This window comes from Photinus pyralis, unplaced genomic scaffold (assembly GCF_008802855.1).
Source record: "Photinus pyralis isolate 1611_PpyrPB1 unplaced genomic scaffold, Ppyr1.3 Ppyr1.4_LG6, whole genome shotgun sequence".
NCBI classification, from domain to species: Eukaryota; Metazoa; Arthropoda; class Insecta; order Coleoptera; family Lampyridae; genus Photinus; species Photinus pyralis.
Window position 1 is genome coordinate 1,155,867 of NW_022170663.1, and position 17,705 is coordinate 1,173,571.

The 17,705-nt window shown below is 38.0% G+C and overlaps 1 protein-coding gene across 3 annotated transcripts; it reads right to left on the minus strand.

The window, feature by feature from the left end:
* Window positions 1-6,035: 6,035 nt before the first annotated feature.
* LOC116174066 (protein sprouty) lies at window positions 6,036-8,834 on the minus strand. 3 transcript variants are annotated; one of them, XM_031491849.1, is made up of 2 exons: window positions 8,450-8,834; window positions 6,036-7,990 (listed from the first exon to the last, which is right to left on the minus strand). In XM_031491849.1, exon 2 carries the CDS (start codon window positions 7,930-7,932, stop codon window positions 7,186-7,188), a length of 747 nt encoding a protein of 248 aa, XP_031347709.1. In that variant the 5' UTR covers window positions 7,933-7,990; window positions 8,450-8,834; the 3' UTR covers window positions 6,036-7,185. The 3 variants fall into 3 exon arrangements, with proteins under 3 accessions (XP_031347709.1, XP_031347708.1, XP_031347710.1); XM_031491848.1 differs by having other exon boundaries at window positions 8,404-8,834; XM_031491850.1 differs by lacking the exon at window positions 8,450-8,834 and adding an exon at window positions 8,355-8,377.
* Window positions 8,835-17,705: the final 8,871 nt, after the last annotated feature.

Sequence of the window (17,705 nt, forward strand, 5' to 3'; positions counted from 1 at the left end):
CTGTAGCTAGGCGTAAAGTGAATACTGTGTGATGTTACAGTATGTGGCAAATTTAAATATATCATTCCCGCTTTTATGTATTTAATTTAGGGAAAAAAACGCAAGTTACGGCACTGGAAATGTTTCACCCGCGCATTTTAACAATTCAAATTGTACAAGGACTAAAGTTGGTAAGCAATTGTGCGTAATGCTTTTCACACTAGCGATGTTTTTATCGACGCAGCATTATTATTATTATGTAGGTAGTGCGTTTCTTCAAGACAATTTAGGTTAAAGTTTATTTTCCTTTTTAAATTTACCGTAAAATAATTATGCTGTAGGGCATTAGTTTTACATTATTATGCTCCGTGCAATAGATAGATCAATGTGCAAATCATAGATTTTGTGGTTAGGTTAATACGTATAAATTTCATGAGAAACAACTTGCTGAATACGTTTTATACTTTATTGAGGAGGCAAATTGCTATTATGAACATTAAGTATTAACGAGCGACAAAAAGCGAGTTTATGATTTGGGACTTTCTGTCCGTCCGTCTGTGGACACGATAACTCACTAACGGTTTCGAATTTCTGATTCTGTTTTTAGCAATACCTAGGTAGACAATGGTCAAGGGACCGATTGATTAAATTTATGGTCACTATTTGTCAACCGGAAATGAATGTCGCTCGTTGTCTGCATTGGTGCAATTTATTAATTTTTTTTTTCAAAGGGCTGTTATATATGAACTTATTTACAATTATATAATATATGCTTAGGATAAAAGGTTACTGGCGGGGTTATCAATCTTTATGAACTAACACTACCACATTTAAATGCCGGTATGCTGGTCTAAACTTCGAGCAGATTTAGTCTGGGGCTGGATCAGCTTTGGGAGTTCTCAGAAGATAACCACTGCTCAATAAGGCCACATGTAGCAAGCATATTGAAAATGAGTGAAATCCAATGATCCCGTAGGGTCAAACCGAGGTGCTCTGCCGCTTTTTTAGATCTGCATTAAGGGTTTATTTAAACTTGAGTTTTGATTTGTCTCAGCGCCAGCCGCCAGGTAATGGTAGGTCCGCACATGGACGGTGTGATGTGATCTAGCTAGTGCCTTGTGAACTAGACTACAAAATGAGAAGACCCAGATTCCATGATTTTTTGGACTTTATCTTTAAGTGGGCGGGGTTTCGGCCAAGGCTGCTCTATCAACCCAATCCACTATACATTCACAAATATTCATGCCCGAACCAGGGGCCACCTTATACCGCAGTCGCGCTTCCACGCCACACAGTCCATTAATCCATTAATGTGACCCTACCACACTTAGACCTGCATCACGGTTGCCTCAGTTTGTAGATGCGGGGCGTGAGAGGCAACACCAGCTCGTGACATTATGATTAGAGTGCTAGGGGAATCTACTCCAGTCAAATGGTGCTTTGCTGTATGTATAATAAGTACTTAAGAGCCGCACTGCTGGAGTATATGCCGATAAGTGACGAAAGAGTACAATATCACCTACATTTTAAGCATACAAATAAGTTTTTTACGAATGAGTAGACAGTTTTTTGAATATTGTATTCCAACAAAGAAGGTTTGGTTTATGTAGCGCGTCGCAAATGGCGGGGATACACACATTACTTTTGCTTTATACAATTGCCGGAAGAGGCACGCAATGACATAATATATTTTACCTGAAACCGTCAAGAAAATCTAAATTTCAGGGCTATTTTGATATTAGAAAGTTGATCTTTACCTGACTAGTACTGTAATATTTTTGCCTGACGCCCATTACAGTCCTAGTACATGCAAAATAACAATTAGATCATTCATTGAATAAGTTATTCAATCAACGATTGGATAATTATATTGCAGACTATGTGGATATTTTTAAATATTAATATACCTACACAAAGGATAATGGTTTTTTATTACGAACAATTAATGGAATATGTGTGGAAGTAATTATTCCTTTAGTTTTGCGCCAGTCATTAAAAGGTTTCTACGCCTTTTCGTACCTTTTTTTTGACTTTGTGGGGAGCGAATATTTCACTACAGCGGCCGCAGCTTCGGCTACATTATAACAACGTCTTGCATAGGTACTCTTCTTCACTGATACCTGCTTTTGTACCTAGTTATAAAGACTGTATAGTTGAAAAGTACAAAGTATAAACTGAAAACTGCGTTAAAAATGACACTGACTGTTTTAATTATTTTGAAATCTCTATGGAAACAATTAAATAAAGTGATTTTAGCATGCGTGATTAGGTATCAAAATTTCACACATGAATAATTTAATTTGGAAAAGTTTTCTACATGTTGCGGTTTCAGGTAAAATTTTATACATAATATGTCATGAAAGTGAGTCTACCTGACTTGGAGGCATTAAAGAGATACTCGGACGTCCTCGTACTTTTCAATAAGCCTCCGCGTCATGTAAACGACCAGTTTCATGACTTATTATGTAAATAACTATTAAAGTGACTAGTAATATACAGGGTGGCAATTTGAAAACTTACCACCCCCATGTCTTAGTAAACAAACGAGATATTTAAAAAAATCAGAATCCGTTTCGGTAATTCAGAGGGGGAATCACAATACCATAGTTGGCGACGCACCCCCTGCGCCGCATCCACCCCAACTTTTATATCTTAAATAGTGACACCCCGTGCGTGATACGTCGTTGGAAAGCTCTGCTTTCCAACCATATCAAATAGCATTACATTTAGGTTAGTAATTATCGTGCAAGTCAAAAAATAAACTAACATGATACATTGATACATTTTCTAAAGATGGCTTATTTTATTTCAATAAATGTTCAAAATGGTTTGGACAGTAGTATAATCTATTCTCAAACTCTTGTCGAACCTTTTCAAATGTTCGTTTTGCAATATTTCGACATTCTTGAATTATTCTCTGTCTTAGTTCGTCTTATGTTCGCCGGTTGCGTTTTAAATACGACAGATTTCAAATGTATCATATATTAGTTTATTTTTTGATTTGCACGATAATTACTAACCTAAATGTAATGCTATTTGGTATGGTTGGAATTTGGACAGCATTTGATCAGAGCTTTCCAACGACGTATCACACATGGGGGAGGGGGGGGGGAGGTAACTATTTAAGATTTAGGTTGGAGGGGGTGCGTCTCCAACTATGTTATTGTGATTCCCCCTCCGAATTACCGAAACGGATTTTGATTTTTTTAAATATCTCGTTTATTTACTAAGGTACATGGGGGGTATGGTGAGTTTTCAAATTGCCACCCTGTAAATAAAATAATATTGCTCGCGCTAGTTCTGCTTAGCATTCATTGATATGTCTCTAATTACGTTCAAGAAAATTCTTCTGTAAGAACGTGTGCGGTTCTTACAGAAGAAGTTGACTCAAAATTTCCACTCAAAACCCTATATATTATATGCTCAAACAAAACCCTCAAGGCGGGCAGCCGATCAATTGCAAACCTGTAGGTAAGATTACTCATTTAAGATTTCTTGCTTGTTTAATAGCGACATCTTTGTAATCGTGGCTACACTAAAATGACGCTTTTTAGTTCCTAAAATTGACACACCTCCAGTTTCTATTCAAAAAGCGTACAACTCTCATTTAATAATCGCTTGGATCCCAAAGTGTGCATTTCACTTCACTGTATCACTGTGAAGTATTAAAGTAAATATCGCTGTTTGGAAAAATAAAAATCATGTCATTTAACTTTGAATTTCGATTTATCGATTATTTTGTTATCGATTTGCGTGTAAATCCTATCCTTTAATACCTACTTAAACCAAAGTTTAATACAATATTCAAAAACGTTGTACTCATTCGTAAAAATCGTATTTGTATGCATAAAATTTAGGTGTTATTGTTATTCTACTGTTTTTCTACTTATCGGCATAAATCACAGCAGTGCGACTCTTAAAGGATTTACACGCAAACGGAGAGCTATGAACGCACTTTTACTATTCGTGTCATAATTACACTGACCACAAATTAAACCATCGGACATTTTTCGATGTGTCGCGCTTTAATAAATGACGATTTAAATTTTTCTTGCTATTGCAATTTGTGGATTACCTAATCGCAGGCAATATCCTTAAATGTGAAAATGCCCCTTGACGTTATGCTCATCGTGAGTAGCGCAGCTACACTGTTCACAAATCAAATGTTTAAGAAGCTTATGTGTGTTAATAGGCCACACTTTAAGCGAACGCTTAATTGTAGCGTAATTACACTGATAGCAGTGATAGAATGTTATTCAAAGCGGAGTGTCAAAAAATGGCCTATTTTTTGATGTGTAATTACACTATGCACAAGTACATAGACTTTGGAAATGTTATGCCTTAGAGCTTAGACAATGATTCTTTAATTTATCCTTAGGTAGTGTTGGAGTTGGTTGTGCAATTGCACTGTTCACAATTAAAGACTTTGGAAAATATTATGGGTTAGACGATTTCTTAAGTAATTTTTATTGTTGGTTGCATAATTACACTGATCACATTTAAAATTATTTGCTATTTGAAATTACATTGATTGCAAATGAAATTGTTGCAAATGTATTTACTATTACAGCCGTAAAAACTACAATATTGATTACTTTTGACCATTGTCAATTAATTTACCATACGATTGTAGACCGGCATTCCCTCCCTGCTTTTCTTCTAATACTTCCAAGTTCCAACTTGTTAAAACAGGTGCCATATTCGACATCGACATTATTGGTCAAAAACTACATTCAAATTTGTATTAAATTGTCACGTGCCTTCCTCGCCCTGGGATAGAACCTCCGTTTCACATTACTCGCACTTTAGCTACAGTCCTGCCTGTGTACTTGTGTTTCATAGCCACCTTATCTTTTGTATAAATTTTGCTTTATTCCTCATTTTAGGGTGGGAGCGTTGAGTGACTGTGCAAGTGTGACGTATTTTTTCAGAATTTTCGGATATTCGGAATTAGCCATATTCAATTCGTCCGGAAAATGCGCAACTTTCCCTCCAATTTAACCGACTTCGTGCATCCCTTACAGTTTCCAAAATCCGGATGACCACCCTGGTATTTGGGACACTGCACTGCACATCGTACTTCTTGGTGTTTGTGATAATTGTATCCCCTCAGCAATCCAACTGGGATGAAAAATAAGAACTCGCTCTTGTAAAACCTACATCCATCGACTATTGGCAACTGTGAATTTTTTTACGAAATCTATCTTGACGTTTGGAAATTATCTTTTTTGTTCATGGTTAGGTAGAATAGATCACTGCTCAAAGCAAAATTTAATTAGGATGTCTGATGCATAAGTTACGAATGCGTGCCTAATCCTGAAAAATCTGCCGGATATACGACGCTGCCATTTTTTTAGTGCTTTATGTGTTAAAAGTGCTTCCTTTGCAGCTAATGCCGCCTTAAGGCGGCGGTCTAATTGTTGTGCGTCTCACGTAGACATTAAAGGATATTACGTTTACGAATTTGAAATACACATAAAAAATGTAATGCGACAACGTTTTCGCTCTTCGTAATCGGCTAATTAGAGAGTTCCCATTTTTCGTACTAAACGAAGAGCAAAAGAAATTTTGAAAGTGGGTAGGTCTATTAAATCGGCATTTAATTATAACGTGAACACATCCGCTTTAGGTAGCCTAAATATATAGATACGGCAACGCACCAATCTCTAATGCAAAGAATTTCGTGCGCATATATAATAAACGTAAACATGTGTTTAAATTGACAAAAAAAATTGAGATCGTAGCCGTTTCTACATTTAAAAATCTACGGCCGCCTATAAAAAAAATTAATACACTGTACACTACACATCTGGGGAACAACGGAGCCTTTCGAGCTTTAGCAAATCAAGCGAATAGCGGAAGACTGCGATGTGTGGTCGACTTTTTGTCGGCGTTAAAAATTCCTTTGGAGTCAAAATGAGGATGTAGCCAGATGGAAGTCATCCTGCCCGTATATAACTGACGTTTCCGGTGCATCACGTGACTGGCCGTCCGGCTCTCGCAACCAGCTCGCCTAAATACATTAGCGTGTAGTATATTAATTTAAAAAAAAATAATAATAATAAAACTGCATTTAATATTCACGTTGGTCTGTTTTGTTATTAACATTTTTAGATAATATTTATATACAGTCATATACAAGTAGCTTGACGAGCTATTGCGCCTTTTGGCACTACATATCTGAGAGTACTCCCTCCTATACAAAAGCCTTTCAAGATGTCTTACACCTAAACGTCGAGCAGAGGTGCAATACGTTCTTCGATCATAAAAACAAAAGGCGGAATTTGTTACATTATATGCAATGAGCTTTGTTTTTTAGAACAAATTTGTTAATAACTTAGGCGGCGTTTTTGTTTTTATGAGTGTGCAACATGTCATACGAACTTACGAATACACGAAACAACGGGCCGCTTTGATTTGGCATATTTTATAAAATATATCACAATGTGCGCGCGGATAAATTTTTCAGGAACAAACGATTGAAGAGGTTGCGAGGGTAGTTTTATAAAATTTGCCGGAGATCAAGGCGGCGAATGCAATGCAATGGATGTTCTTCTAGTGCCAGTTACATTTAATTATTAATGAATTTTTGCGATAGATATTCTGGTAAGTTGTAATATATGTAGTACAGCATACTATAAAATTTTGTTACGTAAAAAGTTTACATACACACGTATACAACCATGCACACATTTTTTATGAAAGTATAACTTCCCTTTCAACTTGCTTGCAGTTCGTATATAAATGTAATTTCACAGAAATTAAAGAAATAAATACGATACATGAATAAGATATAAAAATGTTAAGCTGTGTGAATGGTATGTATATGCAGGTATCGCAGTAGGTTCGTGCACACAAGTTGAGAGAGTCGTTTTAGCGCACAGGACTAGATAATACTGGAGAGTCGACCCCTGGCGCCCCCCTTCTGGACACCCTTGCTAAGATGTCGTCAATGCCGGTGGTAGCGGCGGCGTGTAACCCACGTGGGCTATCGAGGCGCTCAGAAAATTACAAACTCACGAAGCAGATGGCTTACGGACTCATTCATGTTAACACTAATATATTTACAAAAATAAATTAATAATGTACAAAGTTGCGAAAGAGGTACACAACAGGAGTCGGATGAAATTGTGCTACGAAAGTCGAAGATGCATCACCGAGAGTAATTTATTAATTTGATCATCCAACTCGACACTATCTCGCGCACTAAAGGTCCGGGGTCGTGTCCAGCAGCCTTTTTTCGGTATTCGCGAGTGGCGGCCTACAACGGCATCCCTGTCTGGAGTGTCTCGCGTAACACGCTTCCACAATACGTTTACAACACTGTAAAGGCCAGTAACACCATAAACACGGAAGGACACAAGAAAGCGCCGCCAAACAACTCCACCGAGAAGTTCGCTTCTCCGGGCTGCATCCGCATGGATCGTCCGCACAGGATGCGCCCCCGTCCGCGTCGGAACAATGATAAAATAAACCTTTAACGCAACATAAACACGTCGCATAGTCGATGACGGTGTCGGCGGAACAAAAACAATGGTTATCGCACATCCACCGCGACGGCAGCGGCCTCGGTTGTTGACACGAATCGCACCGACATCTACCACACTCCGGACACATGATGGAAGGTCTTGAAGTGCATTCCAATGGTTCCTTACTAAAAGTTGCGGTCGAGGGTTGTTTTGTAACCGGAGGTGGTGGTGATGGCAACGCCAACCTTGTCGGTCTCTGCGACCTCGGCGGTTGTGGCGGAGGAGATGGGACGGCGGCTCGGATCGGTGTTTCAACATACTCGTTGGTGGTACGTTCGGAGTCGGGTCTTGGAACGGTAAGCGTGACCGGTGGCGGTTGCCGTAGCGGAGCTAGTGGTGCAATTAGAGGTGTCGGGGCGCTCATGATGGGCGCCCGCGGTCGGTGCGCCCGCGGCAGGGATGTATGGCCTCCATGTTGTGCCATGTGGCCGAAGAAACTAGCGGCCTACCCAGGTTCCACCTTGGTCCGTCATCGTCGCCAGCTGCAACAACGAAAGAGGTTATTTAAAGGTGGGCGATTGATACTACCCCACACAACCACGCTACACTCGCTCATAAATATGCATGCACAATATTACATGTTGGATGTGGTTTAGGCAAGTGGGTAGCAGCCCACGCAGAGAGTGGGTGCGGCGAGGATCGGGATCGCGCACCTGGTGTGGATCCGACATGTGAAGAACGCTTTCGCGGACCATTCGCCCTCGACCCTTATCTCATTTTGAAAATTAACACGCAAACATCAAGCGCGGCAAAATTAGCGCAACACACAAATCCCTTTAAATTCGACTATAAAAATTAAAAGGATTGTTACTATTAGCAAACATCAACACACACACACACACACACCCATAGTTCCCAATGACATATTTATGCACAGGTGAATGCTGCTACTAACTCTATAATATCTCTATGTAAAATATTAAGCACAACCAACGGCGCACCTCGATTTGGTGCAACACCATATTTAAACGACATTATTTACGCACAACAAGCCGCATAAAACTTAAAAATTGTGGCCACGAGCCACGAATTAAGGCAAAGGCACGACACTACAATATTCCGCTACGCCACATGGGGAACTGCTTGAGAACGGCGGGCCGGAGAGTGGCGACGGTAGCGCGACGAACGGCGGCCTCCCAAACCATACTTCGGCTTTTTATGAATGGAAGGCAGCCATCATGAATGAAACGGCGTACATTAAAGAAACGAGTTGCGAACATTTCGCGACCCGCACTATGCTTTATGCACGTGTCGCCCCATTCATCTCGGTGAAAGTCGCCCATTATACAACTCCCGCCCGCCTAATACAACAACTGTCATTTACTATTTCGCATTCAATTAAAAATCAACGACAACTTAAAACAATTACCCTCCCCGCTCCCTCGAACCGCTCGCGTGTCCCCCGCCGACGCCCGCGCACCGCCGATTCATTCACGTTCAAATTTTACAATGCCATCAGCTAATTAATAACTGGGCACGTAACAACGAGAAAAGAATCGGGTAGCTCGCCGCCATTAGTCGAACTTATTTTAGAAAACGTACAGGAAGTTTCATTCATCGCTTCCCACACTTTAAAACCGGCACCTCTTCCTAGGTAGTGGCAAATGAAATTTTAATTAAATGAATCTAACGGTCCCGGAAAGTGGAGTGCAATCTGCACCGTGTTTACTTAAACGCGTTGGCAGGACATTTAAATTTGAAGCCACACGGACGCGTGAAATTCGTCTGGAGGACGCGCTATTGTCTTGATTGGCAATTAATTAGCACGCAACGCAAAAGTTATTTTACAATTAACGTAATCACCTTTTTTTGCTTAAATGGCTGGAAAGGGCCTTGCGCTTTCGGTTGATCGTTGCGGAAACAACAACGAAACAGATTGAATTTTCCCGCGTTCCGTATTAAACAAAATTCCCAGATTCGTCGAATTAAAAACAAAATACAAACCTCTCCCCCATAAACATTATTGATCAATCTTAAAATAGTTCCGATAATTAATTCCAAAAATATGGGAGGATCAGCATCACCGGAACAGAAATCGACAAGTGCTAATTAAATGCTAATTTTGTGCTCCAATAGGAAGCTGCGTGCTCTTTTATTTCTAGAAGGTAATGCGCGTTCTGGACAGCTATAACCTATAACACACCAAGTATCCGCAAAGTAAATTTTGCTTACAATTTTAAACCCATTTCAAAATATACTCCTTCTATAAATTGCCACGCTAATCTGGGATCAATTTAAAGAAACGAAGTTTCTATATAGCGGTCGAAATATATTCAGGGTGCTCAGGAACACATAATGTGCCTCTTTTTTCTTTTTAAAAAATGGATTGTACTTCTACATTTAAAAATAACGGGAGTTTGATCGGCAGTATAAAGTTTCTTGCATTATTAATGTCATATTTTGAAAGTGCAAACGTGCGCATATACGATGTGTCGAGTGCGATTGCATGGGAAACCATGTTATCTTTGAAAACTTAACATTCCGAAGAAAATTGAAATATTCGGGCCCAATTCGCAGGTTACTGCAACAATCTTTAGAGCGTTTAATTCTCATGTAGGCGCAAATGCTTAAATTTCCATTATTATTAAAACACATCTTTAAAAATAAGTACTATACAGATTACAGGGTGTCCCATATAAGAATAAGTTTAGTGATAGAAAGGAAATCAATAATAAACGCACATTTTGGAATTTCCAGTGACGTAGCTAACGAAACATTTGGGGTCATTACTTATTTCGTCAACATTTTTTTTTTCATTGTACCATACGTATAGTTTTTTTTCATTTTCACTATGAAGATTTCGTAAACTTTAAGGGATATGATACTGATAAATTTTCCCTTTCAAAGTTCCTTGCAGCCCTACAAATGGTAAAGTTAGCCAAAAAAAAACGGAAAAATGTCATTTTGGAAAATGTGCTGGCGTTAATTTATTTTCAAATACATATATAAAAGATAATTTTAACAAACCACCAAGTAAGCATAGTAATTTTTGCTCAGCTTTCTGATGGTGCTAAAAAAATTGTTATGACTTGTGGGTTTCGAGTAAATCACACCAACTTGTTCATTTCTTATGGACGCCATGTTGGATTTTTACGTCACTCGATAGAGAAAAAATTACAAAACCAGTGATGCAAAACGCTTAGTATTTTATTTGAGAATGGACCTTGAATTTTACATTGTATTTCATATGGCAATAACCATAGCCATAGCTTGCTTGGAATTATTTATGATTGAAACCAAATTCATTAGTTTTTTGTTTCGCATACGCAACACGGCCATGGAATTATTGCCCTAAGAAAACATTGTAAACTTCAAGACAAAAATACAAGATTAATTTTCAAATGAAATACATACTAAAAGCTAATATGATAAAGCCATACGTAACTACTCGTATGTTGTCAGCTACCGGTGTGATTGGATGTTTTTGCAAAGAATGATGTTATTCGTTGCAAAAACATCTAATCACATGCCTTAACAACACCGGTAGCTGACAACATAGTATCGCGTTATAATACCGGCCGTAAGTATTTGGTATCGTTGATTTTGAAATTTTTTTCACCTAAAAATCCGATATGGCATCAATAAAAAATAATAAAAATTTGAGCACCATCAGAAGCTGAAAAAAAATTACGTGGTTTGTTAAAATTATTTTTGAAAACAAAATACAGAGTCACATGCAAAAAAAAGATTTCTTTAATGGTATTTCAGAACAAGAAATAAAGAAGAAACAATAATAAAGAAACTAGCCGTCAAGGTTTTGTTTTTACTATTTCGCCGTTGGAGAATTTTAAGGTTCTGTGTAACCGTTGAGTGAAGGAATTAGGTAGAGGCGCAACCTCCATAAGACAAATCGTGTCCCTTTTATCTCTTACTAAGCATTTTCCTTCTCTATCCAACACACTGAAACGCCGACTAGAAACTTGCCGTCGGGATCTGAGATTCCATAAGCGCTGTATAAATCTCAGATCCTACGTTCGCGACGATTTCTAGTATAGGCGTTGCGCCTCTATCTGGATTTCTTTTCACTCAACGGTGTAACAGTCTAATTTATCGGCTGGTCTTCATAGGATGTATCTAAAAGTACCATAGCCATAGCCAATATACCACGAAAATTGCGTCTTCAAATTACCCTAAAACCCCTGGACTGAATTAGGTCTCATTGAAGACTGAAGATTCTGGGCGCGCAAAAAGAAGGCTCAAAGTCAAAGATGTCGGCTTTGAGTATCCGCGAATGTGTAAAAATACGAGGCGCAAATTTCGTTTTAGGATAAAAAAAATTGGTACCAGATTATGGCGACTCTGGCAAATAAATACGCTGCCACCTTTAGCTATATACATATGCATTTCGTTTATTTATGAAAAAGTCGGCGGCGCTGAGAAGTTGACCGGAATAATTTTGTTTAATAACTCATTTTGTTAGGCCCAATATTTCAATCAAACGGCGATAAAAAGCGCATAATTTCAGCATACCGTAATTTTTGAAATAATTTATACACCACCAAGATAAGGATGTCTATTATGGGCATCTCGGAAACGATAGAAGATACGAAGATGGTCAAATTATAGAAAAGTCATCATCATAAAAACAAACAAAAAATCCCGATTACTTCCGAAGATATGCCAGAAAAAACTAAATTTGCCGATGTGTGTTTTTATTTTTTTCTGATGTTATTTGAACAGATACAAAAAAAACCTGGAAGCCGACCTCTCTCATTACAGACTACGTTTATTGTAGACATCTTGAGACTTGCTCTTGGATAATGACATCATTTAAATATGCTAATACACTGAAACATGCACAAGTTAAGCCCTGACGGTACATTATCAAAAGTAGCAAAGCGGTGACATTACCTTTGATACTGGTACTGGCTATGTCCAGTTTGAATTTCGTATGTAATTCAGTTTATAAATCGGCGAGAAGACAAAAATTATCAAAGTTCTCGTGTGAAATCGAAAGGATTTCAGCGACAGCGCATTTTCGTGTGGCAAAATAGTATTCTATTAGTCAATTTTAACTCCACCACCCGGAAGATCTTGTCGGTACCAACTTTCAACGTTCTGTTCGCCCGCAATTCGCGTAAGAAGTTTTTACAAATCAATTTTCAAAAATGTACTAAAAGGCACTGTTGAATCAAGCAGACTCAATTGGCATTGCGTATTATATCACTCAAGCTATGTCCAGTTTGAATTTCATGCAATTCGGTTCATAACTAACGGAGATATCAAGAGAACTTTCCTTATTTTTGACCTACATTGCCAATTTACGAACTCCGATCTACAAATTTGATAAAGAATCCACCTGCAAAATTGAGAGAAAGGATAAGCGTCTCGCTTAACAACTCGGCGCTAATAGTAAAAAAAAAACACTTTCTCATTGCCACTATTTGAGATATCAAGTACATAGTCTAAAAAAATGGTTATTGGACAATGGAATGCTTTGCCGAGAAATGCACTTTTCGGTACAAAACAGTGTGTATAGTGTACAGTCTCGAGTTTCATGCAGAGAATGCACTGCTCACTACAAGGCTCTACAGTAACGTATTTCACCTACGCCTGAATCTGGGTTCTGTTGATTCTTGATGATTTTGTTACAGGTTAAACAAAAACCATTAAATGATTAACAATGTTATAAAAACCGGTCATTTTAGATATAAGAATAAAAGTGACCTTCCATAAAAAAATTAAGTTTTCGAAAAATCTGACATGTATTCCTGACTTAAGTTCCTGAAATTAATGAGTCTATTTTGATACTCAAATAGCTATTTATATATCAAGTACATAAACTGGGTCTTTATGGATGAGCCGTTTATTTAGCCGAGCGAGCTTGCGAGCGAGGCACAAATAAACAAGGTGAGTCCCCATAAAGCCTATTTATGGACGTGATATATACAAAGAGCTTTATGTACGACTGCAACAAACCTTAAAAATGAAAATTTCATGGAATTCAATAATAATAAACGATAAAATCTATATATCATTGATAACAGATGTCAAGCATTTGTCAAGTATTTCTAAAATACTTGAATTTACCTTGGATTGACACCTAAGTACGACTGTCACATTGACAGGCGGCCGTTTTACTTTTATCATTATGGACTAGGCCATAATATTGCAAATTATGGCCACTAATTGCGACTGTAATCACCGCATTATCAAGCAGTCGTACATATAGGGAATTTATGTGTAAAAGAGGAGATTTTCTAAAAAAATCACGATTCTGTCGAAATGTCGACATGTGAGTACTAGCTAAACGGCACCTAAACTTGCTACAGTAATCCGATGGTTAATATTTATGGCTACAAATTTACTAAAACGTAAATGTGTTATGTATGTGTCTATATACGGAACTGTAAGTTACAAACATTTAAATTTGGCGCCAAAATGTAACTTCGTAGTGACGGTACGTTCCAACTTGTGGCAGGTGACAGTGATTCAGTTAATGCCAATTTTGCAAAGAAAAAATTATTGTGATTTCTAATTCAGGAACCTGCATGAAATACTGTCGTGTTGTGTTTTACGTGTCAAAGATAACCGGAAACAGTTGCCGCGACTTCCACTGTTCAACCACAACACCGCATTTACTGTTACCGTTATGTCCCAGCTTATCGCTATGAAAACCAAAAGAGAATTTCGATGCGGTATTTCGCGTCCTAACCAATCCAAACTATCAGAAGAAACAAAGTCGCAGCGAAGCAAATTTCTATTAGCAATACAATTTTTGATGCCATTACTGGACTGGTTGTATTGAAAAAATTACCGTGGCTAGCACAGATACAGGTAATGTACTGACAAATAAATCCTCAGTTCCAATTTGAGCATGCGCATGAAGCATTGGTGACGTAACCTTCCACCACGTGTTCTACTCAACCTAATCAATTGTTACCGCGAGCAGTGTTTTCACTTCATTATCTTAATAGTTCGTGTTGCATTATTAATCTGTTGTGTTGTTGTGTTTCAAAATGCCGAACGAAAAAGAATATCTTTGTGATTTCATAGAAGCATACAAGTCATTCCCCCGCAAGCATTATCGTTTCTTCGTCCGAATTTACCATGTCGCACTAAAGTGTCTAAAAAATGGAAACACAACAAAAACAGCAAAAACTAAAATACTGCGAAAAGAATTCTGGATTCCTCACTTCACAGTTGTGGAAACCGAACTTGAGCATGTAAACGGCGATATTTTTATTCAATTCGTTTGCACAAACCGGCTTGCGCAACCCAATTTGTGCAAATGGCTTGAGCGTGTAAACCGACCTTTAGTAAAGTGTCTATGAAATCATATGTCGGTACCAAATTCGATTCAACGCGATGCAATAATTTAACCATAGTATAGAAAAAGTCAAACCTCGACAGTTTTTTGATTACTTTGCACACTTGCGCATGCGCGATTCTGCGCAAACTCTTCCTTTAGCATACCCAATAGAAAACTCGGTTGTAGCATATGGTCGAATGGGTAAAATTAATCAAATCCAAAACGCATTTTCAAACCAAAGTTGCGCCTTTAGTTCTTTGTCTCGTTATCTAAACAACTCCTCCAATTTTGCAGATATTCGATTCAAAATCGAATAGATACATACATTTTAATATTTATTGCTTTTATGGTAATGGGCGCTCACTTTGTGTGTTATCCAAGAATCAAAATGTATCGTTCGTTACTCACGGGATTTATCCTGTTACATGTGGATGATAAATTACTCGTACGTTACTAAAATACGTTTTTAATATTGTAATGTACACATAATTTGATATGAGGCGAGGAAAAAAGATAATTTTTGGATGTACATTTCATTTGCCTGTCACTACAAATAAATATATCGCCCGTATCAGACTTTTTATGAATATTATGACACAGCGTATTTAGCTTTTGATATTGATTAAAACCAGACATGATTTCATTTCCTTTCCACCCCACAATACCAAGCGTTTAACTTCGAGCCCAACAACAAAGGACCTACACGCATGTCTTGCGAGGCCCCTCGTGGTATTCCTTTTTAGGAGAATTTTTCGAAAGAAATTCCCGTTATGTGATGGTTTCTCGTCTAACTCGAGAAAGAAAAAATACAGCGATGACAACCTTCGCTAATCGAGTTCTACGAGCCGGATTAAAAGTCGTGTTCTCTATTGCGAGCTTAGTGTCCAAAAATTCCCCTACTGAAAATCGTTTGCGTCTTCGTTTTAAATATTGTGTTAAAATAGCTTGTCCTTCTCAAGGCTTATCATATAATTATAGTAATTTGATCCACATTATTAAAGTAATAAACTGATACTTTGTCGTGTACTTTTTATTAAAGCTGGTTACATTGATGATGGTTTAATAAATGTAATGTAAAAGTTAGTTACTATGGTTTTATGACTTAAAACAAATGAATTATGAAAAGATGTTTTTACTGCTGCCATTAGAAAATAAAACGTCTTTTAAAAGAGATAGATATTACCAAGTTAATTGTATACACTCTCCAATTTCACTGTTGCACTAAAAGTAAAGTCAACAGGTTATGGGCCCAGAACTGGAAAAGTAGTAAGATACGTTAATAGTAACTTCAAATCGGAAATTTAGAAGAAAGGCAAACTGGGCTACTTGGAAATACAAGGTTCCCATAATGCTACGTGGTACAGAAGGTGCTATGGAGGTAACCGAAGGTGCGCTTAAGAAGCCGATTGAAGATTAAGGAGTAAGGAGTAATTAGCCAAGTACAAGAAGTCTGAAAGTTGCGCTTTGCTCATTATCACAACGAACATGACAAAAGAGACATTAAAAAAGGTAATGAGAATTGCATAGATTATTCGATGGAGAGTCTGAAGATATAACATATAATTTGTGTATGTAACTTTACGCATTTAAACATAAGGAAGTTGACGTTTCGACGCTCATGTCGAAACTTACGAACGTCTGGAATGATCTAAATGCTGAAATCACTCAAAAGTAATACTAACACAAAACTTCTTGAGCTGTTACTTCGCGTTCAAATGAAGTTGGATGCTGTAAAATCGCACCATAGACAATCTAACGAGTCATCTTTGTGCATATGAGAGGGCACTTGGAGATAAAGAAGAAGGGAGAGAACCTTAAGTGCTACTGTTGCTCTAAGATAGGACATAGAGTACGACACTGTAAGAAATGGATTAATGATGGGAAGCCACCTAAATCAAGCAGTTCAGGAGTGAACTCATCATCGAATCAGGTTCAGAATATTACGTCGATGGTAAATGCTTGCTCTAATGCAGGTAGCTACTTTGCACGCGGTCACCTAATCGACTCCTCCGCTAACTCACCACACTCGCTCTGGGCTCGTGTTGCTCGAGACCTATTGAATACAGATTGCATTTTTGAAGTGATTACTTATCGCTCGGTATGCACTATATGTTTTGGACGGAAGTACAATCATCGTAACACCACAGAATATAGAGTACGTTTCTATATTCTATGGTCATCACGCGTAACGCTCGGCAGCCGAAAGCGAGCTAGACAAGCTCACTTCGCTTACAATTGTTTAAACTGCACATGTCCCTTTGAAAGGAAATGTGGCATTAAAATCGCCGATGTGTCTTTGAAATGGACTAATATATACACATTTGAGCGTATTTAATAACCTCAAAGTAAATAAAATGAATTTAGATGCCGCGGGTTCGAATCCCCGAACTCGCACTATTTTTTCTATGATATATCGCGGCAAAAATACGGAACGAAGGATTGTGAGAGAGAAAGTAGTCACTTCTGTCAGCACCCGTCAAGTGCCACATTCGAACTGTATATTTGCATTGCAAGTACTAAAATTAAGATCGTCGTTAGTGGCCCGGGGAAAGTGTCTGAATCGTCAGTTTGGCCCACCCGTTAAAAACGTTGAGCAGCCCTGCTGTAGCTGCAGAACCCAACTAAAAGCGATTGGCAGAAAGTGAAAAGGATATTCAAATATCTAAAGGGTACTTTAGCGCAAGTTAGTTCCCCCACTTTTTGAATTTTCAAATCATTTTTATTGCAATCGTATGTTGGTCGTATGTTGGTGTTTGTCAGTTACATTTTCACGTTTGTTGGTTGGTCGTTATTAAATTATTCAAATTTCAAAATTTGAGCGTATAATTAGCCCCCCGCTTTGAATGTTCAAAATATATTTATTGCAATCGTTTGTTAGTTATTTGTTGGTGTTTGCTAGTTACTTTTTTACGTTTGTTGGTTGATCGTTCCTTATTTATTCAAAA